Source organism: Elephantulus edwardii, unplaced genomic scaffold, assembly GCF_000299155.1.
Source record: "Elephantulus edwardii isolate Elephantulus edwardi_28Jun2011 unplaced genomic scaffold, EleEdw1.0 scaffold00380, whole genome shotgun sequence".
NCBI lineage: Eukaryota > Metazoa > Chordata > Mammalia > Macroscelidea > Macroscelididae > Elephantulus > Elephantulus edwardii.
This window is the reverse complement of record NW_006400130.1, coordinates 1,702,427-1,726,353: the sequence shown is the minus strand read 5'-3', so window position 1 is coordinate 1,726,353 and position 23,927 is coordinate 1,702,427. Positions and strand designations below refer to the sequence as shown.

At 37.1% G+C, this 23,927-nt stretch overlaps 1 protein-coding gene across 1 annotated transcript in view; it reads right to left on the bottom strand.

Moving 5' to 3' along the window:
- CNTNAP5 (contactin associated protein-like 5) overlaps positions 1-23,927 on the bottom strand; it is a gene marked incomplete at its 3' end in the record, with an annotated part of 476,754 nt that overhangs the window by 17,247 nt on the left and 435,580 nt on the right. Inside the window, exon 6 of the mRNA XM_006902200.1 lies at positions 20,254-20,438. Within this exon, the coding sequence (XP_006902262.1) occupies positions 20,254-20,438 (185 nt within the window). The remainder of the gene's footprint in view (positions 1-20,253; positions 20,439-23,927) is intronic.

Sequence of the window (23,927 nt, the reverse complement as noted above, 5' to 3'; positions counted from 1 at the left end):
CAGGGTCTCTTTCCTCTGCAGATAAACTTGACAATTTCCCTTTCAATCTCCTTGAAAAAGGAATTTAGTATCTGTATTGGGATTGCCTTTAACATGTAGATTGTTTTTGGTAGGATTGTCATTCTCACAATATTGAGTCTTTCTATTCATGAACAGAGAAAATTTTTCCATTTATTTAGGTCTTTTATTGTGTCTTGCAGAAACATTCCATAGTTTTCTTTATATAGGCCTTTTTATAACATTTGATTTTTATTTTTAATGAAAATTTACAGAGACTTTGGATTTCCATTTATTCATTGTTATACTTTTCTCCTTGCCTACCCCTCCTCCTCTATTTTGATCTTCTCCTTGAAAAATAAAAGAAAAATTCTTTCATTGTTATACAATCCCTCCCCTCCAAGTCCACTCCACTATGCTGTCTTGGTTCTGGACTCCTGTAATGACAATTATACCTAATCATATAGCCCTTTTAAACAGTTCTCTCATCTGTTTCAATGCAGTATATGTAATTTATCCCATATTTCTCAGCCTCCCCCCAACCCCAATGTCAGCCCTGTTTTACAAACAGTTACATTATGCAGTATTTATCCTTTTGTGACTGAGATTTTCCACTTAGCATAATGTCTTCCAGAGTCACTCATTTTGTATAATATTTCATGAGTTCCTTGTTTTACAATTCAGAATAGTATTCCATTGAGTGAATGTACCAGAGCTTCTTTATCCATTCATTTGTTGATGGGCACTTAGGTTGCTTCCAACTCTTTTCTATTGTGAACAAAGCCACGATAAACATGGGTATGCATATATCTGCTTGAATGGTGGTTATGGGTTTTTTGGAGTATATTCCCAGTAGTGGAATTGATGGGTCAAATGGTATTTCTATTTCCTACTTTTTGAGAAAGCACCATACTGCCTTCCATAGTTGCATCATTTTACACTCCTATCAGCAGTGAATAAGGGTTCCAATTTCTCTACAACCTTGCCAGCATTTGTTATTTGCTGTTCTGTTAAATTTTGCTATTCTTACTGGGGTGAGATAATATGAAGAGAAACAAGGTAGGAGGAATTTCAATCCCTGATTTCAAATCCTGCTACATTGTTGTGGTGGTCAAGACAGGGTGGTACTAGTACAATGACAGACACACAGATCAATGGAATAGAATTGAGAAACCATAAATCAGCCCATCTACCTATGGTCTACTGATTTTTGTACAGGTCTTTTTTGTCTCTACACAGGTTCACTCCCAAGTATCTCAAGTATGGTTGGCTATTGTAAATGATACCGCTTTCTTGGTATCCTTCTCTGAGTTCTCTTTGTTACTGTAGAGAAATCCCACTTTCGCACATTACACTTATATCTGATTTTTTGCATATTAAACTTATATCCTGCCACTCTACTAAATTGGTCTACTATCTCTTACAATTGGTTTTGGATGTTTTGGGGGTTTTTTGTTTTGTTTTGGTTTTTGGGGTTTTTTTGTTATTGTTGGTTTTTGTTTTTGTTGAGTCCTTGGGGTTTTCTGTGTACATTTCATCTGCATAGAGCAATAGTTTAACCATCTCTTTACCTATTGGGATGTCTTTTATTTCCTTCTATTGTCCTATTATCCTAACATGTACTTCCAATACAATGTTGATTAGAAATGGTAAGAGTGGGCATCCTTGTTTGGTCCCAATTTACAAAGAAAATGTTTATAGTCTTTTTCACTATATTGAGGTAATTTCATTCTAATCCAATTTTGGTGAATGTCTTAACCAGGAAGGGGTGTTGGATTTTTCAAATGCCTTTTCTGTACCAATTGTAGGATAATATGGTTCTTGTTATTTGCTTTGTTAATGTGGTCAATTACAATGATTATTGGTTGGTTGATTGGGTTTTTTTTGTTTTTTGGGTGGGTTTTTTTTTATGTTGAACTATCCTTGCATACCTCTTATGAATCCCACTTAGTCATGAAGAATTATTTTTCTGATGTACTTTTGGATTCTATTGGCTAAGATTTTCTTCAGGATTTTTATAAGAGATATTGGTCTGTAGTTTTGGGGTTTGTTGGTTCGGTTTTGGTTTATGGGTTTTGTTTTTTGTTTTGTTTTGTTTTTTTGTAATATCTTTGCCTGGTTTTGGTATTAGAGTTTTGCTTACTTCATAGAATGTCTCTGGAAGTATTCCTTAACTTTATGATTAGCTATATCCCAGATCCTTCAGTATGTTTTATTTTCATTATCATTTGAAGAACTTTTTAAAATTTCATTCCTTATTTCTTCTATAATCCACCAATTGTATTTTATTTAGCAGGGTGTTATTAACTTCAGCTTTGGTTGGTTTATAAGCTTGATCCTCTTGTGGTTAATTTCTAGTTTTATAACATCTAGTTTTATAATTTTTCAATAGTCTAAGAAGATACTTTGTATTATTCTAATATTTTTTCATTGAGGCTTGTTTGTGCCCTAACATGCAATCAATTCTGGAGGATGAATCATATGCACTTTATAAGAAAGTGAATTGAGGTTTAATTGGATGCAGTTCTCAGAATATATCTACAAGGTCCAGTTGAATGACTGTATTTTAGGTCTTCAGCATCTTTCTTTTCTTTTGAGTTGACCTATCCTTTGGTGAGAGTGGTTTGTTAATATCTTCTACCACAACTGTGGTGCTGTCTATTTCTTTCTTCAATTCTGTTATCAATTGTTTTATATATTTAGCATGTCTATCATTTGTTTCACAGATGTTGACCAGTGTTATGTCTTCTTGATCTACTGTGTCTTTAATAATTATATTGTGACCTTCCTTATCTTTTATGGTGATTTTCATTCTGAAATCTATTTTATCAGAGAATAGTATTATCACTTCTGCTTTTTTGTGGATGTCATTCACTTGCTATATTTTTCCCAGCCTTTGATTTTGAGTCTTTCTCTCATTTACTATATGTGTCTCTTGTAGACAATATATTGAAGGGCTTTGGTTTTTTGTTGTTTGTTTTTTTAAATTCATTCTTCTACTCTTTTTCTCCTGATTTGTACATTTAGTCTACTCACATTAAGTGTGATTATTTACAGGCCAGGTTTTAACATCACCATTTTTCTGTGTTTCTTTTTATTTTTTTTTTCTACTTTTTCTAACTTCAGAAGAAAAAAGGAGATTCACAATTATCTTCAGTCTGATTCATGTCAGGTAGAGGTCAAACATATTCCCATTTTCCAAACTTTGTACCAATTCTTTTTGTTTTGTTTTATTTGTTTTTTAATTGAGATTTTAATGAATGTTTATAGAGAACTTGGATTTCCACTCACTCATTGTTGCTTATTTTCCTTCCTGCCCACTGGCCAATTTGCTTTTCTCCTTGAAGAAAAAAAAATCTTTCATTGTTGTACAATCCCCCACCCCTATCCCCAACTCACTTTATTATGCAGCTCTTGTTCTGGACTGTTGTCATGCAAATAATACCTAATCATATATTCCTTTTAAGCTGTTCTATTTCTCCTCTGTTTCAATGTAGTATACAATATTTATCCCCTCTTTGTTCCCCCCAACTTATATGTCAGTCCTGTTTTATAACAGTGGCATTGGACAGTATTTGTCCTTTTGTGACTAAGATATTGCATTCAGCATAATGTCCTCCAGGATCGCCCATTTTGTATAATATTTCATGAGTTCCTTGTTTACTGTGCTGCATAGTATTCCATTGTGTGAATATACCACAGTTTCTCTACCCATTTATTTGTTGATGGACACTTGGGTTGTTTTCATCTCTTTGCTGTTGTGAACAATGCAGCAATAAACATGGTTGTGTATATATCTGTGTTCAAAATCCCTACCTTTAAGAGTAATGAAAATCAAAACAAATATGAGATATTATCTCACCCCAGTAAAAATAACAAATTTAAACAGAGCAAAAAACAATAAATGCTGGTGAGGTTGTGGAGAAACTGGAACCTTTATTCAGTGTTGGTGGGAGTGTAAAATGGTGTAAACACTCTGGAAGGCAGTATGGCGCTTTCCCCAAATGTGGGAAATAGAAATGTCATTTGACCCAGCAATTCCAATACTGGGAATATACCCTAAAGAAGTCAGAAATTTGTACCAACTCTGATACTATCCCTCTCATTTTGTTGTTATGTGCCGTTGAGTTGGAACTGACTCAGAGCTAACCTTTCAGAGGTAGTTAATTGCATATATTACCCATCCTTCTCCTGAAAAGCATGTGGTGAGTCGAACCATGTGCCTTTGAAATTGCAGCACAGTTTCTCACCAGTAGACTACCACGGTTTCTTCTCATAGCATCTGTTATTCTTTGATGTGTTCAATAATTCAGTGCAATGGCTACACAAAACTCACAGCCCACGCTAATGATGAGATCTTTCGAGGAATAAATTTGTTAGCAGGTTCTCACCACTGGATCACTTGGAAGCATCAGTATGGATGGTGAAGAGATTGAGATAAGCTATGGTCTTCACAATTGTGTGCTATGCTTCGGAGAGTTTGGACAATGAATAGGGATGATAGAAAGAGAATTGATGGCTTTGAGTTGTGGTGCTGGAGAAGAGTGTTGAATATACCGTGGACTGCTAGGAAAACAAACAGGTTTGTCCTAGAGAGGCTGAAGCTGGAATGCTCCTTGGAGTCAAGGATTCTGAAGCTTCGTCTGACATACTTTGGGCATGTTGCAAGGAGGGACTGGTCCTTGAAGAGGGACATCATGTTTGGAAGAGTGGAGGGACGGAGTAGGAGAGGAAGACTCTCAATGAGATGGATAGATTCTGTAAGTGGAGTGGTGGGAATGAGTGTGTTTGAGATGGCGAGGTTGGCACAGGATAAAAGGGCATTTAGGGCTCTTGTACATAGGGTCACTATGAGTCACAGTGACTTGATGGCACATAACCACAACAACAACAACAACAACAAGTTTACAACTCAGAATCAGAATCAACTGGGAGTAACAGAAGCAACTCAAAGAAATAGTTTATCAAAAAAACTTGTTCTTGCTCCACAACACAAAAAAAAATAGAACACTGAAGGATAGATTCCTCTCACTCTCCTCAAAGAAGTTCCGCTTGACTCTGGTCCCTAGATGCTACCTTCAGACTTGTAAATAAATATCCCAAGGTGTTCTACTCTGCCGGGAAACCTCCTGGCATTCTCTCAGCCTGGGGGAAGGGAGGTCACTGTGCCGTCTTTTGCCAGCTTCCTGTTTTGACACTGATGGAAACCATTGATCAGCTGGTCATTCTTGCCACTGCTTCTCACCTTTTAGCAACCACATTGTTACAACCATTCTTGTTTCCTTGTCTATAAGGCAGCCTCTCAGTGCAGGGAGCCTGCATCCAAAAAGCTCACTATATTTTTTGCACTCCTCCATGATAATAGTCAAGTCATCTTCCAACTTCTAGGGACGGTACCTTTTAAGTCTTTTGTTGTTTTGTCCTGTCAAATTGGCACTGCCCCAAACCTGACCCTCTGACCACTTTTCGGAAGCAGTTAATCACAGGGGAGGAGATTGGCCATCCTCTCCCATAGAGAAGGCATAAAGAACCTGGCAGAATAGAATCATTTGCCTTTGGGTTGGCAGCACAACTCCTTACCACCAAGCCACCTGCCTAGTGAGAAGGAAAAACTGACCAGATCCCTACAAGATCTCCCTCTAGCATTATGTAATACTATTTAGCCACTATCAAAATCAGTAGCAACCACCCAGGACAAAGATGAAGCAGTTTGTCCCTATAAGTAAATTCCATAAAGCTTCCTCAGGGACTCAAGAAAGCTGTCCTGAGTTAGAGCTACTTGGTGGAAGTGGGTTTGGTTTTAGGGACAGAGTCTCAGTGTGCCATAAATCACTCCCAGTCTCAGCTGCTTAGGAAACAGTTGGGAATTTTAATACATTCAAAGGCATTTATAATGTAAATCTTTGTGAGCTACTTCTGAAAAACTATTCATGAAATCCCCATGAGACAGAATTCTCTGACACATGGGATCACCAGGAGTCAGAGTAGATTCCCAAGTCATAATTCATAGAAGATTACCCAAATCCTTCGGGACACATATGTCCCAGATAATATTAATATAGAAGATACTTTCTATTTAAAGTAAAGCCAATACTTCTTGTACATTGTTTTATTTTAAAATGTTTTTTCAGTGGTTGATTAAGAATGATTGATAGTTGTACATGCACAATAAGGGAAAGTTTAAAAATATCTGAATATTATCTTCTATTTTGCAATCTGAGAGAAAGAGTAACAACGTCCCTATTGAAGTAAATGAGTGACATTTCCTATTAGCTTTATGTTAATTTAGGGTAAGAACATAAAAGAGACATCCTCTCAAAGCTTGTGGAAATGATTGCATAAAAAAGAATTGCCAAAGAAGTAAGCACATACATTTTAATTTTAGGGATCTTTTATGGCCTAGTTACAAGAAACTGTGCTACAATCCCAAAAGCACACAATCTGAGTCCAAAAGTTGCTCCACAGGAGAAGGATGAACAATCTCCTCTCCTGCAAATAACTGCTCTTGAAAATCCACCGGAGGGTCACCTATAGGTTTGTTCCTACTCAATGGTACACAGCAACAACAACAATCATATAATTTTCAAATTATGCACCTTCACCAATACTTTTATTATTTTTCTTACCAGTGATTAAAAAAAAACCAAACCACACCATTATTTATTTCAAGATCATCTTAGGAATAGGTCCGAGGCATTGAACACCAATAATCGAAGATCAGAGAGTTGTGAGATAATAGCAAGGTTATAATTCACAAAGAAAGTGAAAATATTAATAAGACAGAGGAGAAAAATAAAACCCAAATGGACACCAGAAGAAACTCTAAAAAAATTGCACTAGAGCATTGAGATGCAAAAACAAAGGCGAAATGTACCAAAATAAAAGAGCTGAATAGAAGATTTCAAAGGACAGCTTGAGAGGACAAAGGAAAGTGTTCTAGTGGAATGTGCAGAGAGCAGCAGTTTGAGAATAAAAAGGGAAGGACTCACTCTGCATTTCTCAAGCTGAGAGAATTGAAAAACAAATTTAATCCTCATGTCACAATATTGAAAGATGCTATAGGCAATATATTGAATGGCCCAGAAAGCATCAAAAGAAGATGGAGGGAATACACAAAATCATCACACCAAAAAAGAACTGACTGACACTGAAAAATTTCTGGAAGTAGTAAATGAACAGGCATCAGTGATGATGAAGGAGAAAGTGGATACTGCACTGAAAGCATTGACAAAAAATAAGGCCTCAGGATTCGATAGGATACCAATTTACTTGTTTCAATTAACAGATGCTGTCCTGCATGTACACACCAGTGTATGCCAGGAAATTTGGAGAATAGTTGTTTCTTTACGATAGATTGTAAGAGGCACACATTTGTTCCATTCCCAAGAAAGGTAACCCAACTGAAAGTCTAAAACTATCAAGCAATATTATGAATATTACATGCAAGCAAAATAGTGGTGAAGATCATTTAAAAACTGCTAGAAAAGTACATAGATAAGGAATTGACATAAATTCAAGCAAGATTTAAAAGAGGTCATGCCATTAGGGATATCATTTCTGATGTCAGATGGATCCTGGCTGAAAGTACAGAATAACAGAAGAATATTTCTTTGTGCTTTATTGAACATTCAAAGGCATTTGACTGTGTGGATCATAATAAGTTGTCATAGACATTGGGAAAAACAGGAGTCCCAGAGCACTGAATTGTGTTCATACGAAACTTGTACCTGGACCAAGAAGGTATCATGCGAACAGAGCAAGGAAACACTTCATGGTTTAAAATTAAGAAGGAGTGCATAAAGGTTATATTCTGTCTCCATACCTATTCAATCTGTATGCTGAGAAAATTATTTGAGAAGTTGTAATATATGAAGAGTAATGTGGCTTCAGGATCAAAGGGAGACTCATCAATAACGTGCATTATGCAGATGACACAACCTTGCTTGCTGGAAGTGAGATGATATTGAAGCAATTGTCGCAGAAAATCAAGTAATGCAGACTTCAGTATGGATTGCATCTCAGTGTTAAGAAAACAAAGATTCTTACCACTGCACTAATAGTAAACATCAAGATAGATGGAGAAGATATTGAAACTGCCAATGACTTCATCCTACTTGGATGCACAATTAACGCCCTTGGCACCAGCAGTCAAGAAAGTCTACAGTTGGAGACCTCTCCTAATTATTGAGGAGTAATGATGTCAGTTTGAAGGCTACGGTGCATCTCCTTCAGGCCATGATCTCTCTCTGATTACTTGCTATTCTTCTGAGAGATGGACAATGAATAGGGAGGACAGAAGAAGAATTGATACCTTTGAGTTGTGGTGTTTTTGAAGGGTACTTACAGACGACCAAAAGAACAAATATATTTTGGAAAAGTGCTAATGGAGTGCCCTTTGGAGGCAAGGATGATGCTGTTGCTCATAGGGTTGCTATAAGTCATACTAGACTCAATGGCACCTAATATCAACAAGTGATTAAAATTATTTCCACAAGGGCTTCGTAAAATCAGTACAACAATCTTCTTCAATCCATCAGCCTATAAATCAAAGACACAAAAAAACCTTCAGAATATTTGCTTTAGCATATTCATAACCCATGGAAAACATAAGTACTGCTTAAATTTCTACATCTGGTTTCTTGGGAGGTTTTGTTTCCCAAGAATAGTATGCACTGGCATCAGGGAGGACACTTGTGTAACTGAGTAAAACAGAAGTGAATTTATCAGTGACAAACTGTTGAGTGGTTATAGTATGAAGTGATGTGTCCTTGAGGAGTGATCATGTAAAACTTCTGTGCCTTTTGGCTTTTTATATTTAGTGTTTCTTTGTGTTAGTAGAAACATATGATATATAGTATTAGGTGATTCCAAGCTTTCCTTGCTTCATTTTCCATACTTTACCACCAGAGTCCATTACACACATGCATCTCAGGTAATACTTATCAATATTGATGTTATTGTTGTTGTTGTTAGGCATCATCGAGTCAAGTATGACTCATAGCAGCCCTATGAACAAAAGATCTGAGCCATGTTCTATCCTGTGCCATCTTCACATATACTGGCACATAAGAGCCCATTGTAGCAGTCACCCTGTCAATCCACCTAGTTGAAGATCTTCCTCTCCTTCGCCATCCTTCACCCTTTACAGCATCATGTACTTCTCCAAGGAATAGTATCTCTTAGCAACATGCTCAAAGTATGTGAGATGAAGCTTCATCATTCTTGCCTCCAAAGATCACTCTGGTTGCACTCTCTCCAAGACATATCTGTTTGTTCTCTTGGTCATCCATGGGATGTTCAGTTCTCTTCTCCAACACCTCAGTTAATAGATGTCAATTCTTTTTCTGTCACCTTTATTCAATGTCCAGCTCTCAGATAGATAGCAAGTAATTGGAAAGACTATGGCCTGAATCAGACACATCTTAGTCCTCAAACTGACATCATTACTCCTGAATAATTTGGAGAAGTCCCTAACTGCAGATTTTCCCAGAGTAATGCATCTCTTTTTTTTCCTGACTCTTGTCACCATGGGTATTAATTGTGGATCCAAGGAAAATGAAGCTTTTGACAGTTTCCTTTTTTTAAGATTTATTATTATTATTAAATTTAACAAAAATTTACAGAGATTTTGTATTTCCATTCATCAGGACACTGCCTTTCAGATAAGTGATAAAAATCTTTATTTTCCTGACATTGAGAAGCATTCCATACTGAAGTATGCATTCCCTAATCCTTTGCAACAAGTGCTTCAGATCCTCCTCAGTGTCAGCAAGCAAGGTTATTGATGAGTCTCTCCTTCCAATCCTAATACCACACTCACAGAGTCCAGTCTCTCGGATAACTTGCTCAGCATACAGACTGAATAGGTATGGAGAAAGGAAACAACTCTAGCACACTACCTTCCCAATTCCAAACCATGCAGTGCTCCCTTGTTTCATTAGCACAACAGCCTCCTGATCCAGGTATAGATTTCACATAAGCACAGTCAAGTGCTTTGGGATTCCCATTCTTCTCAATATCAGTCACAATTTGTTATGATCCACACAGTCAAATTCCTCTGCATAGTCAGTAAAGCATAAATAGACGTTCATGTGGTATTCTTTACTTTCAGCCAGAATCCATCTGACATCAAAAATTATATCCCTGGCACTACAATCTCTTTCAAATTCTGCTTGAACTTCTGGAAATTCCTTATCTATGTATTATTCCGGCCATTTTTTAAATAATCTTCAGCAGTATTTTGCTTGCATATGATATTAATAATTGTTCCACATTCAGTTGGATCACCTTTATTGGGAATGGGAATTAATGTGGATCTCTTACAATTTGTTGGCTATTTCTCCAAATTTTTTTACATAGATTGGTGAGTGCATCTAAGGCTGCATTTGTTAATTTAAACAAGACAATTTGGTATCCCATTGATTACTGTGCCTAAAAAAAAAATTAAAGTACCCAATGATTGAACACATATTCTACTATACAAAATCTTACAAAAGAAGAAGAATTCATCAGTTAAAGAGCTTTAAATGGTAACTTACAAACATTAAAGTGTATCAGAATTAACATGTTGTTGTTATGCAGTGTCCACCCAAATTCAAGTCATAGCAGCTCTGAATAACAGATGTGAACCTTGCGTTATGCTGCTATGATATGCTAGAACCCATTTTTATAATTACTATCTATCTTACTGGAAGTTTCATCTTTATCTATGATACTCTAAGTTTCCAAGCATAATAATGCATTCTATGACTAGTCTCTATGTCAACACATTCAGAGTATGTGAGACAAAGTTTCACCATCCTTGACTTTAAAGGACATCTTTGTTGGACCTTTTGCAGGATAGACTTGTTTGTTCTTAGGCAATTAATGAAATATTCAGTATTCTTTCCAAAACCACAGTTCAAAGGGGTCATTTATTCTTTTGCCATGATGATGATGATGATGCACTGTTTAATATGCAATAGAAAAATACTATAGCTTGAGTCAGTTGCAGTTAGCTTTAAACTGACATCATTATTCTCCAGCACTTTGAAGAGGTTGTGGAATGCAGGATTTCCCAATTCAACATTTTTTTTAAAAATGTTTTGACTGTTGGTAACAGGAATGTTAATTGTGAATCCAAATAAAATTAAATCATTGAAAACTTCAATTTTTTTCTCCATATAATAAAAAGTTGCCTATTTCTATCAGTGAAGATTTTTGTTATCTTAATATTGAGATGTAATCCATACATAAAGCTGTAGTTTTGATCTTCTGCCATGTGTCCTTCAATACCTTTTCACTTCCTGCAAGCAAAGTTGTATCATCAGAACAAAGCAGGTTGCTTATGAGTGTTCCTCCAATGAGGATGCCTCATTATTCTCTTTTCATACAATTTTTGGAATGATTTGTTCAGTTTAAAGCTTGAAGAGGTATGGATAAATAATGTAAACTTTCTTCCATAACTTTTCTAATTTTAAACCATTAAGTGTTCTCTTTCTGAGTTAATAGTTGCTTTCTGGTATACATGTGTGTTTCTTATGAGCAATATTAAGTGCTCTGGAATTCACATTTTTTCTCAAGATTAGACGCAGCAATCAAATGTCTTTGCATAGTCAATAGAACACAGATCACATCTTTCTGGTATTCTTTCTTTTCAGCCAAGGTCCTTCTGACATAAGAACTGTCCTTGTGCAACAGCTTCTTCTGAATCCAGTTTGAATTTCTAGCACTTTCCTGCTAATGCATAGTTATTGTTGTTATGTGCCATCCAGTAACCTGTGGACTTACAGTGGCCCTGTGTACAATATTTCTGTACCCAGCTCTGTTCTGAGTCAGTCTCACTGTCTCCAACACACCTACTCCCATTATTCTAGTTAGTGTGTCAATCCATCTCCTGCAGGTTTTTCTCTCCTGTGCTGCCCCTCCACCCTCCCAAGCATGATGTCCATATCCAAGGACTAGTCTCTCCTGGCAAAATACCCAAAGTATGTGAAATAAAGCTTCAAAATCCTTGTCTTCAAGAAGCAGCTTGATTTCACCCTCTCCAAGACAGACTGTTTTCTTGACATTCAATGTTATGTTCAATACTCTTCCCTAGTATTATAATTCAAAGGCATTAATTATTCGTCTGTCATCCTTAGTCATTGGAGAGATCCTGGAATTATAGCAAATAATTACAAAGACCATGGCCTAAATAAGACAATCTTTAGTCTCCAACTAACACTATTGCTCTTCAAGACTCTGGAGAAGTCTCTGACAACAGACTTGTCTAATGAAATTTGTCTTTTGATTTCCTGACTGCCGGTACAAAGAGTGTTGATTGTGGAACTAAGTACACTGAAATTGTGAAAAATATCGACTCCATCTATCATGGTTCTGTCTTTTCGCTCAGTGGTGAGAATCTTTGTTTTCTTGATGTTGAGCTACAATCCATGTTGAAGCCTACAGTCCTTAACATTCTATAGCAAACATTTCAGGTCCTCCTCAGTTTCAGCAAGCAAGGTTGTGTCATCTCTCTAATGCAGGTTGTTGAGTCTTCCTCCAGTCCTGATGCCATAATCCCCCTCATAAATTTCAGCCTCCTGAATAGTCTGTTCTGCATATAGATTGACAAAGTATGCCATATCCTTGACACACATACTCCTTTCCTCATTTTGAACCATGCAGTGTTTCCTTGCTCTGTTCTGATGACTACTTTCTGGTCTAATTATAAACTTTGCATGAGTACAATTAAGTGTTCTGGGATTCCCATTCTTCTCAAGGTCGGTCACAATTTGTTGTGATCCACATAGTTAAGTGCTTTTGCACAGTCAATGAAACACAACTAGACATTCTTCTGGTACTCTCAGTTTCAGCCAACAGCAATCTGATACTGGCTATTATTTCCCTAGTGCCATAACATCTTCTAAACTCAACTTGTATTTCTGGAAGTTCTCTGTCAAGTTCCAGTCTTTTTTGGATGATCTGCAGCAGAATCTTACTTGTGTGTGATATTAGTGATATTGTTGGATAACGTCTACACTCTATCAGATTAGCTTTCTGTGCAACAGGTATAAATATGTTTATCTTACTATCCATTGTTCAGGTAGATGTCCTCCAGGTTTCTTGGCACAACCTAATGAGTACATCCAGGGCTGAATCTGTTTATTTAAATATGTCAATTGGTAAGCCATCAATTCCTTGGGCCTTGTTTTTTTGCCAATTCCTTCAGAATAACTTGAACTTCCTCCTGTATCACCATTGCTTTTTATTCATGTGTTGCTTCATTAAATTATTCTGTGTCTGCAGATTATTTTGGTACAGTGATTATGTCTACTCCTGCCATACTCTTTGACACTTCCTGGATCATTTAGAATTCTGCTGATAGCATCTCTAAGTATTGAAACTCGAGGCTTGAATTTGTTCTTCAGGTCCTTCAGATTAAGAAAAGCTTAGATGTTTATCCCTTTTGATTTTTTTAATTCCAGCTCTTTGCACATTTAATTATAATTCGTTGTTCTGTGTTTCAGAGCTTCCCTTTGAAATCTTCTTTTCAGTTCCTTAAATTCAGATTTCTTCCCTTTGCTTTGGCATTTTGGCATTCTCGTGCAACAATATTCAGTCTCTTCCAACATCTATCTTAGTCTTTTCTTCCTCTTCTGTCTTTCTAATGATCTTTTGTATTCTTTACGGTTAATATTCGTTATAACCTACCATACTTCATCTAGTCTTTGATCATTAGTATTCAATATCTCAAATATGTTCCTGAGTTGTCTTTTAAATCTAGTTGTTATAGCCTAAGATAAAATTTTAGATCTTGTGGATTTGACATAATTTTCTTTAGCTTCAGTTTGAACTTTCACAATCAGAAATTGGCTTAGTTTTCACAACCAATACTGACCTTCTCCAATAAGTCTTTCCACAGGTAAAATTAATCTGACTTCTGTGTAGGCCATTTGATGAAGTTCATGTATATAGTATCCATTTGCATTTCTTATTTGCAAGGAATAAATAATTGATTTACAAAATTCTGTCATTCTATCTCCAGTCTCATTTCTTTCACTATGTCTATATTTTCTCACTACTGAACCTTTTTCATTGTTCCCAACTTTTGTATTCCAATAACACATTATTGTGAATATATCTTTGTTGTATGATTGATTGACTTCATACGGCAAAAGTTGATAGAAATCATCTAGTTCCTGCTCTTTGGCTTTGATTGTTGTTGCATATATTTATTTGAATGATAGTGGTATTAGCAGGTCTTCTTTGTGTATGGATATTATCTTGTCACTCAAAATGTTGAACTTCAAGATGGATCTAGGTGTTGTTTTAAATATGAATATGACCTCATTTTTACTCATCTTTTCATTTGTGGTGTAGGAGATCATGTAGCTGTCTGATTCAAATTGCCCTATGCCAATTCATCGCATTTCACCAATGCCTCCTATGTCAATAGTGAGTTCCATTTTTTTCCTTAAAAATGTCCAGGATGCCTACATTCATTCATCTCACATTCCACATTCCTATCACTGATGTCTGTTTGCAACTGTTCCTCCTCCTCTGTGATTCCCAAGACAAAGACTCAGCCTCTAATGTTATATATGCTAGTCAATCTAAGTGTGCTTTATTGTACATAGGATTTTCAAAGGCTATTATTTTGAAAGTGGATGGTCAATCCTTCTCCTTTGTCTTAATTTGGATGTTCCGCTTTAGAACAGTATCTGACAGACAAGCATTTTACCCCAAAGAACAGATGAAAGACCCTTCCTCATAACAAAGCTAAGAGATTTGACATTGGTTCCATTGCTTTAAATAATATTTAGAAGAATTTTACTTGCATGTGATATAATGTATTGAATATTTTCCAAAATTTGTTGGTTCACGATTTTTTTTAAATGGAAACAAGCATAGATCTCTTCCAGTCAATTAGCAGACTGATAAGAATCACTTTGATGGTTTCTAAAATCAGAAATATGCCTGATATTTAGCTTCTGATTCAATAGATCCATATGGGCTCTGAGTACTAACATTTTTCTAGCAAGTTTACACTGAAACTCACTCATTGCCATGGAGTCAGAACCAACTCATAGTTGAAACTCTAGTGGGTTTTTGGGAGGCTGTAAATCACATGGGAGGAAACTGTCCATCTTTATAAATAACAAAATAATCTGGAAAAGAATTCTTAGTTGGTTGTTAGACTTTAAATTTTGTAAATATTTAATCATAGGTACTTGGCCTGGCTCATTCGATTTCCACCTGAGCACTAACTGATAGGACAGAACTCCTATAAGGTCAAATTCCACCTAGTACTTACTTGTAAGGGCAGAACTCCTATAAGGAGTTGCCATAATTGAAAATTGACATGACAGCAACAGGGTTTATTTTAAAATTATAAATGTATACATTTTAGCTTTTAGAAAGGTATTTGATTGTTACATCCATTCATAAAATTCCTAACATTGTAACCATTGGCTCTCATGTATTAGTCTACATTGGTTTGTCTGCCTGGTATTACACACTTAAAAAGAAACAAAACATTGAACTTTTAGTAAATTCATGATTCATGACCTAATATAAAATGAGCACTGGTTTAGCATTCATACCTTTTTAACCTTCTTAATCAGATTAGGTTTTTTTTTCCTTTCAGAGTTGGATCATGCCATTCCTCAAGGTTGAGCCTGTTCCTGAATGTAGCATTTACTGCTTTTTTCTTCTTATCACAGCCCTGACGTTTTTAGGAGGTTGCGAGCAACTCCATATTAGAAACTCTTACACACCCATGTCTGCATATGAACAATTAATTGTCATGAAAAATTAATAAGAAGAACTATATTTTTTAGTACTAAAATTGAGTTGTTGTTGTTGTTGATAAGTACCATCAAGTTGCAGGCAACTCATAGAGACCCTAAGAAGGAGAGTCCTCAATGCTTGGGTGCCTTTCATCCTCTCTCCAGGTTCATAGGGTTTTCGGAGGCAAGATATTAAGGAAGTGAATGCCACTCATCCTTCCAAAAAATTGAGTAGAGGACAAATATAATCTGTTTATTCTTAAACTAATCTTATAAGTATCGTAGTTTGATTAATTGTTTGGCTGCTATTTTGAAGAATTTTGTATAATGTTCCCTGTATTGAAGAGATGGGGAAATGCACTGATCACTTGTCCTTTATAAGAATGAATGTGAAAAGTAAATGTCTAGTGTGAAGACTGCAGAATCCTTTAGATACAGCTCATTCATAATTGATGTACAATCTGCTAATTCAACTAATTATGGTCCTGGGCTTCCACAAGAAAAAGATTGATGACATGATTACAAAATGGGCAAAAAAGTATGGAAAGCATTTTCACAGAGGAAGGTATTTGAATGGCTAACAGACACATGAAGAAATGCTTCAAATCACTGGCTAGAAGAGAGATACAACTAAAAAAAAAACATCTCACTCCAGTAACTGCAGAAAAGATTAACGGGACAGCAAGTAATACATGTTGGAGAGGATGTGGCTAAATAGGAACTCTTATAAACTGTTGGTGGGATTGTACAATGTTACAACCACTTTGGAAAGTGGTCTAGTGATTTTTCAAAGAGAGAACAGCTTAGTGAGTACATATTATTTGCATGACAACAGTTCAGAATAAGAGCTGCATAGTAAAGCGGACTGGGAGGCGGGTATTGCATAACATTGAAAGATTTTTTTTTTCAAAGAGAAAAGCAAACTAAGGGGGAGGGGATATGCAGGGAGGAAAACGTGCAACAATGAATGAATGGAAATCCATGTTCTCTAAAAACTTTCATTAAAATATCAATTAAAAAAAAGCTAAACATAGAAATTCCACATGACCCATCTATTCTACTGCTTGGAACATACACTGAGTAAATGAAAAATGAGGCACAAATGGAGACTTGTACACCAGTGTTCATAGCAGCATTATTCACCATCGCAAGAACATGGAAACAGCCCAGATGATGAAACCCAAATGAATGTATTGAGAAATTATGGTACATGCACACAATGGAATACTACGCAGCATGCAGAAGTAATATTATGCAAAGGTGTTTGACTGTGTGGATCATAACAAACTGTGGCTGACTCTGAGAAGAATGGGAATCACAGAACACTTGATTGTGCTAATGTGAAATCTATACTTGGGTCAGGAGACAGTCATCGGAACAGAGCAAGGAAACACTACATTGGACAAAATTGGAAAGGGTGTACACCAGGGATGTGTCCTCTTTCCATACCTTTTCAATCTATATGCAGAACAGATTATCCAGGACTCTAGGCCATTTGAGGAGAAGTGTGGTATCAGGATTGGTGGAAGATTCATCAACAATTTGGGTTATGAAGATGACACAACCCTACTTGCTGAATCTGAGGAGGACCTGAAGTGCTTGCTGTAGAAGGTCAACGACTACAGCCTTTAATTTGTATTGAGGCTCAATATCAAGAAGACAAAGATTCTCACCACTGGGCCAATTGGCAGCACCAGAATGGATTGTGGAGAGACTGAGACTGTTAACAGCTTTTGTTTGCTTGGCTCCACAGTCAACATTATTGGCACCAGCAGCCATAAAATTAAAAGATGTATTACAATGGGAATGTCTGTTGTTAGGGACCTCTCCAAAGTACTGAAGAGCAATGGTGACACTTTGGAAACTAAGGTCTGCCTGAACCAGGCCATGGTCTTTGCAATCACTTGCTATGCTTCAGAGAGTTAGACAATGACTAGAGAAGAAAGAAGAAGAATTGATGCCTTTGAGCCATGGCATTGGAGAAGAGTATTGAAAATACCATGGACTGCTAAGAAAACAAATAGCTTCATCTTGGAGAGAGTTAAACTAGGCTGCTCCTTGGAGGCAAAGATTCTGCAGCTTCTTCTGACAAACTTTGGACATGTTGCAAGGAGGGACCAATCCTTTAAGAAGGGTGTCATGCTTGGGAGTGTGGAGGGACAGTGTAGGAGAGGAAGACCCTCTATGAGGTGGGTTGATTCAGTGACTGGGGTATTGGGGTCTGTGTGTCAGAGACAGAGATTGGCACAGGATAGAGCAAGGTTACAGCTGTTGTGCATAGGGTTACCATGAGTCACAGGCTACTCAACAGCATGCAACAACAACATTACTTACTTTGGTAGGGACTAAAAATCATTATGCTGAGTGAACTAACTTTCCCTTAAGGATAAATACTGTATAAAATCATTATTGTAGAATGAGTATGAGTATCTAGGGGGTGGGGGAGGGTGGAAGAGAGGGGTGAAGATGAGTGGCAAAGGAGGGGAATTAATCATGGGTTGCACAAATTCAATGGGTGGAGGGGTTAGGAAAATGGGAAAGAACTGGTGTGAGAAGCATTGTATTAGAATTTTGTAAATAAACTAGTATAATTTAAAAAAGAAAGAAAGGGGGGGGGGCAAGTATGCCTATAACTAAAGACCAGACAAAGAATTAAGGGAATACTAGAGAAATGACTACCTGTGTTTCATTGACTATGCAAAGGAATTTTACTGTGTGGATCACAACAAATTGTGGCTAATCTTTAAGAAAATGAGAATGCAAGGACATTGGATAGTGCTTATGTGAATTCTTTACACGGATCAGGAAGCAGTCCTCAGAAAAGTGCAGGGAAACAGGGCATGGTTCAAAATTAGGAAAGGAGTGTGTCAGGGATGCATCCTATCTCCATACCTATTAATTTTTTATGCAAGACAGATCATTCAGGAGTCTTGGCTTTATGAGAAGGAGTGTGAATTCAGGATTGGAGGATAACTCAACAACCTACGTTATGCAGATGACACAACCTTGCTTACTGAAACTGAAGAGGACCTGAAGAGCTTGATGCAGAAGGTCAATATTGATTCAATATGAACTGAAGCTCAATATCAAGAAGACAACGTTTCTTACTACTGGGCTAATTAGCAGCACCATGAGCCTGAGGGCTGAGGGCTAGTGTGTTGTAAATCTCAGTTCTAGCTGGACCTTATGATGGCCTCTCATGTCTTAAGGAGGGTCACATATGGAACGGTCTGGCTCTTATGGCTTTCTTTATGTCTCATGTGGGTGTCAGAATTGTAAAATACTGTAGGGCCCGAGGGCCTATTTATAATTGTTTTTGGTGAAATAGTCTTTTAGGTTATATAGTCCTGGTATGTCCACTTGCTGTACAGAGGTAACTTGTGGTTGCTGTGAAGCTGAACACTGTGACACTGATGTGTCAAATGTGATAATGGGTACCCATAGTGGACAGTGTTTGGTGGAGCTCCCTGATTAAAACAAGTTCGGAAGCAGAAATAGCATCCAGTTCCAAAAGAGCTTGTCTCCAGAAACCCTATGAACCTGGAGAATGGATGAAAGTTACACAGGTGTTCAGTTCTTCATTCATAGGGTCACTATGAGTCATCTATGACTTAACGACACTTAAAAATAACTACAACAATGACAACAGCATGATAGATGAAGATGAGATTCAGGTCATTAACAATTACTGCTTTCTAGGCTCCATGATCAGAACTCTTAGCACCAGCATCAGAAAGTAAAAGGATTAATTGCATTGGGAAAATTTACTGTCAAGGACCTCTGTAGAGTGCTGAAAAGCAATGATGTCAGTCTAGAGAGTAAGGTGTGCCTAATCCAGACCATGGTCTTCACAATTACTTGCTATGTATCAGAGACAATGGACAATGACTAAGAATGATAAAAGTTTTAATTTAGTGCTGGAGAAAAGTCTTGAAGATACTATTTACTGCCAAGAAAACAAATAGTTCTGTCTTGGAGAGTATGAAACCAAGTTTCTCCTTGGAGGCTAGAATTTTGAAGCTCTGTCTTACATACTTTGGGCACGTGGCCAGGAGAGACTGGTCTTTGGAGAAGAACATCATGCTCAGAAGGGTGGAGTGACAGGGCAGAGAGGAAGACTTTGGATGTGATGGATTGAGACAGTAACTGGGGCAATGGGAGTTGGTGTGTCAGAATTGGTGAGACTGGCTCAGGACAGGGCAGACTTCAGAGCTGCTGTACATAGGGTCACTATGGGTCACAGTTGACTCAATGGCACATAACAACAACATAAGCAGAAATAAAGCAGAAAGGAAAATAAGAAAAGGACCCTCTGATTTTAAAATGTGTATAAATAGCTCATCACCTAAATTCCCTTGGCTTCTTCAGATTGCCATGGGTACAGAGAGAAGTGCAAAATGGCCTTAGGATTTTTTCCATACCTACATGCCCTCTGAGTTGTGCTTGCATTAACTGATTTTGGAGCTTCTCCGGAGCTAAATACTGTAGGTGAGCAAGGACTCACCTCATAATCAATATCCAGTGCATCAGCCTCACCCTTGGTACGGAAGTGCTGTGTTTGCTTGTCCACTGTGAAGTTGACCTGCTTGCCAACCCGTTCAATGAGGACAGAGTGCCAGTGCTGGTCATCCAAAAGGCTGCCCAGGGTGGCCGAGGGTAAGCTGCTGCTGATCCGAGCTTTGCTGTCATCTGTGAAGGAGTGAAGAAGGCAGGATGAAATCTGTGCGCAGTGACACTCCTGAGGACTACAGCCAGCTAGACTTTTCCACAAAGATACTAAAAACAAATTCTAAACAAACTGTCACACACATCCTCTGAGAAGAAAGATATAATACATTATAGGGCACGAATAATAAATAAGAAGAACTATAGCTTACCATCTGGAAGCAGGAGCAGCATCCACTTCCAAAATGGCTTGCCTCCGGAAACTCTATGTACGAACAGTGCTCAGGCTGTTTGTTCATAAGGTCGCTATGAGTCGTCTACGACTCGACGGCATTAAACAACAACAACAACATATCTTACCACAGCTTTTCTTTAATAGCAATAGGATTTATAATTTTTAGAAAGAATACAAATTCTTTGAGTTTGAGTGGCTCTGAAACAGTAAAAACAGACCTTGAGTTGTGCTGTGGAAAGAGTGTCAATTCTGAATGAGTAGTTGGAAAATAGTGGCCATATTGAGTTAGAGAAGTCTGTGGACAGTGACAAAGTTCTGAAAATAGTAACTCTAACTGCCATTTTTAAAAGACTTCTATATGACAGGAACATGAGCAGGAATTCTATAGCATTCTTTTTTCTATTTTTTTTTTCCTTTTGTAAATTGAGATTTTAATGAAAGTTTATAGAGAATATGGATTTCCACGCATTCATTATTGTACACTTTTCTTGCTTTCCCAAGCCTTCCCCACAGTTCGCATTTCTCTTTGAAAAAAAAATAAAATTCTTTCATTGTTGTAGAATACCCTCCTCCAACAGTCTACTTTACCATGCAGCTCTTAGTCTGGACTTGTCATGCAAATAATTCCAAATCATATATTCATTTTAAGCAGTCCTTTCCTCATCTATTTCAATGCAGTGTACATTATTTATCTCCTCTTTTCTCAGTTTCCCCTCAACCTTGATGTCAGTCCTGTGTTATTACAGTGGCATTATGCAGTACTTGTCCTTTTGTGACTGAGATATTTCACTCAGCATAATGTCCTCTGGGGTCACCCATTTTGTATATTTCATGAGTACCTTGTTTTTCAATGCTATATAGTACATTGTGTGACTATACCACAATTTCTCTATCCATTCATTTGTTGATGGGAACTTGGGTTGTTTTCCTCTCTTTGCTGTTGTGAACAAAGCAGCAATAAACATGGGTGTGCATAAATGTGTTTGGATAGCAATTGTGGTTTATTTAGGGTATATTCCCAGTGGTAGAATTACTGGATCTAACAGTATTTCTATTTCCTACTTTTTGAGAAAACACCATACTGTCTTTCAGAGAGGTTGCATAATTTTACACTCCACCAACACTGAATAAGGTTTCCAGTTTCTCCACAACCTCGCCAGCATTTGTTGTTTGCTGATCTGTCGAATCTTGCTATTGTTACTGGCGTGAGATGATATAGTTGTTTTGATGCAGCATTTTTTAATCATCTAAAGGATAATCATTATCTACATTTTACAAATAAAACTCAACCAGGTTAAACACACATGCCTAAAATCACTCAGATAGTAAGAGAGACCAATAGAATTGGAACAGATCTTCTCAACTACTTTCTCTCTGATTTAACATATTTTTTCAGTATGACATTTGCCATAGATGTGTTAGACTAAAACAAACTTGGAAGACTCACTTCGGGAGGATGTGAAACATTCATCTGGAGTGGTAGATATTTCTCAACAAATTCGTCTGGTGCCCTATCTTATATCCATTTCTGATTTTATAAAAACATTTAGTTGTACTTTCTATAGATTTTCTCATCACCTCAGTACAATCAATGCTTAAATGTAACTAATTATTAGATTTATATAAATTATTAACTTTTAAAATACATTCTATATTTAATCCCCTTCTTGAGAATGACAGTAGAAGAACTGATGCCTTTGAACTGTGGTGTTGGAGAAGAGTACTAAAGATCCCATGGACTGCAAAAGAACAATCAGATATGTCTTGGAAAAGCTGAAGCCAGATGCTTTTTGGAGGCAAAGATGATGCAGCTTCATCACACATACTTTGGGCATGCTGCTAGAAAAGGAGTTTTTTGGAGAGGGACATCATGCTTGGGTAGGTGGAGTTACTGCAAAAGAAATGAAGATCTTTGAGCTGGTGGGTTGACACAATGACTGCAACAATGGCTTTGAGTGTGTCAGAGATTGTGAGGATGACACAGGACAGGACAGTGTTCAGATTGGTTATTCATAGGGTCACCTTGATCACACCTAACAACACCACAACAAGATAAAGGTAAACAACCCAATTGAAAAATGGGCACAGGATATGAACAGACACTTCACCAAAGAAAACATTCAGATGGGAAACAAACACATGAAGAAATGTTCAAAATCCCTAGCTCTGAGAGAGATGCAAATCAAAACAACTATTAAATATCATCTCACTCCAGTAAGAATAGCAAAATTCAATAGAGCAGCAAACAACAAATTCTGGCCAGGTTGTGGAGAAACTGGACCTTTATTGGTCCAGTTGCTAGGAGTGTAAAATGGTGCAACCACTAGGGAAGGCAGTATGGTGGTTTCTCAAAAAATTGCATATAGAAATATCATTTGACCAAGGAATTCCACTACTGAGGATATCGATTGACAATACGGAGAATAACTGCCACCCAAGCAAATGTATGCATACCCATGTTTATCACAGCTTTGTTCACAATAGCAAAGACTTGGAAACAATTTAAGTGTCCATCAGAAAACGAATGAATAGAGAAGTTGTGGTATATTCACACAATGGAATACTACGCTTCATTGAAAGACAAGGAACTCAGGCAATATTATTAAAAATGGGTGACCCTAGAGTACATTATGCTGAGTGTAATACATCAGACACAAAAGGACAAATACTGCATGGTGCATTGTTGTAAAATGGGACTTACATTGGGGTTTGGGGGAGATTGAGAAAGATGGGATAAATTATGTATACTGTATTGAAACATATGAGAGAGAGAACTGTTTAAAGGGATATATGATTAGGTATTACTGTCATGATAGGAGTCCAGAACAAAGGCTGAATAGTGGAGTGGACTTTGGAGGAGAGATTGTATAACAATGAAAGAATTTTGCTTTTACTTTTCAAATAGAAGAACAAATTGGAGGGGATAGGTAGGCATGGAGAAAAGTGCAACAATGAATGATTAGGAATTGAAAATATATGTGATTTTTGATTAAAATTATTAATGATAATAAAAAATAATTAAAAATGTAAATTAAAACTAATGAGCGAAGACCAGATGAGTTGTGGGAGGATGTCAAGGATATCATTCAGGAAGAGTGTAAACGGTCATTACAAAGGCAGAAGAGGAAGAAAAGACCAAAATGGATGTCAGAAGAAACTCTGAAGATTGCACTGGAGTGTAGAGAAGCCAAAGCAGAAGGAAGAATTAAAGATACTAAAGAGCTGAACAGAAGATTCCAAAAGGCTGCTCGGAATGACAAAGCAAAATACTACAATGA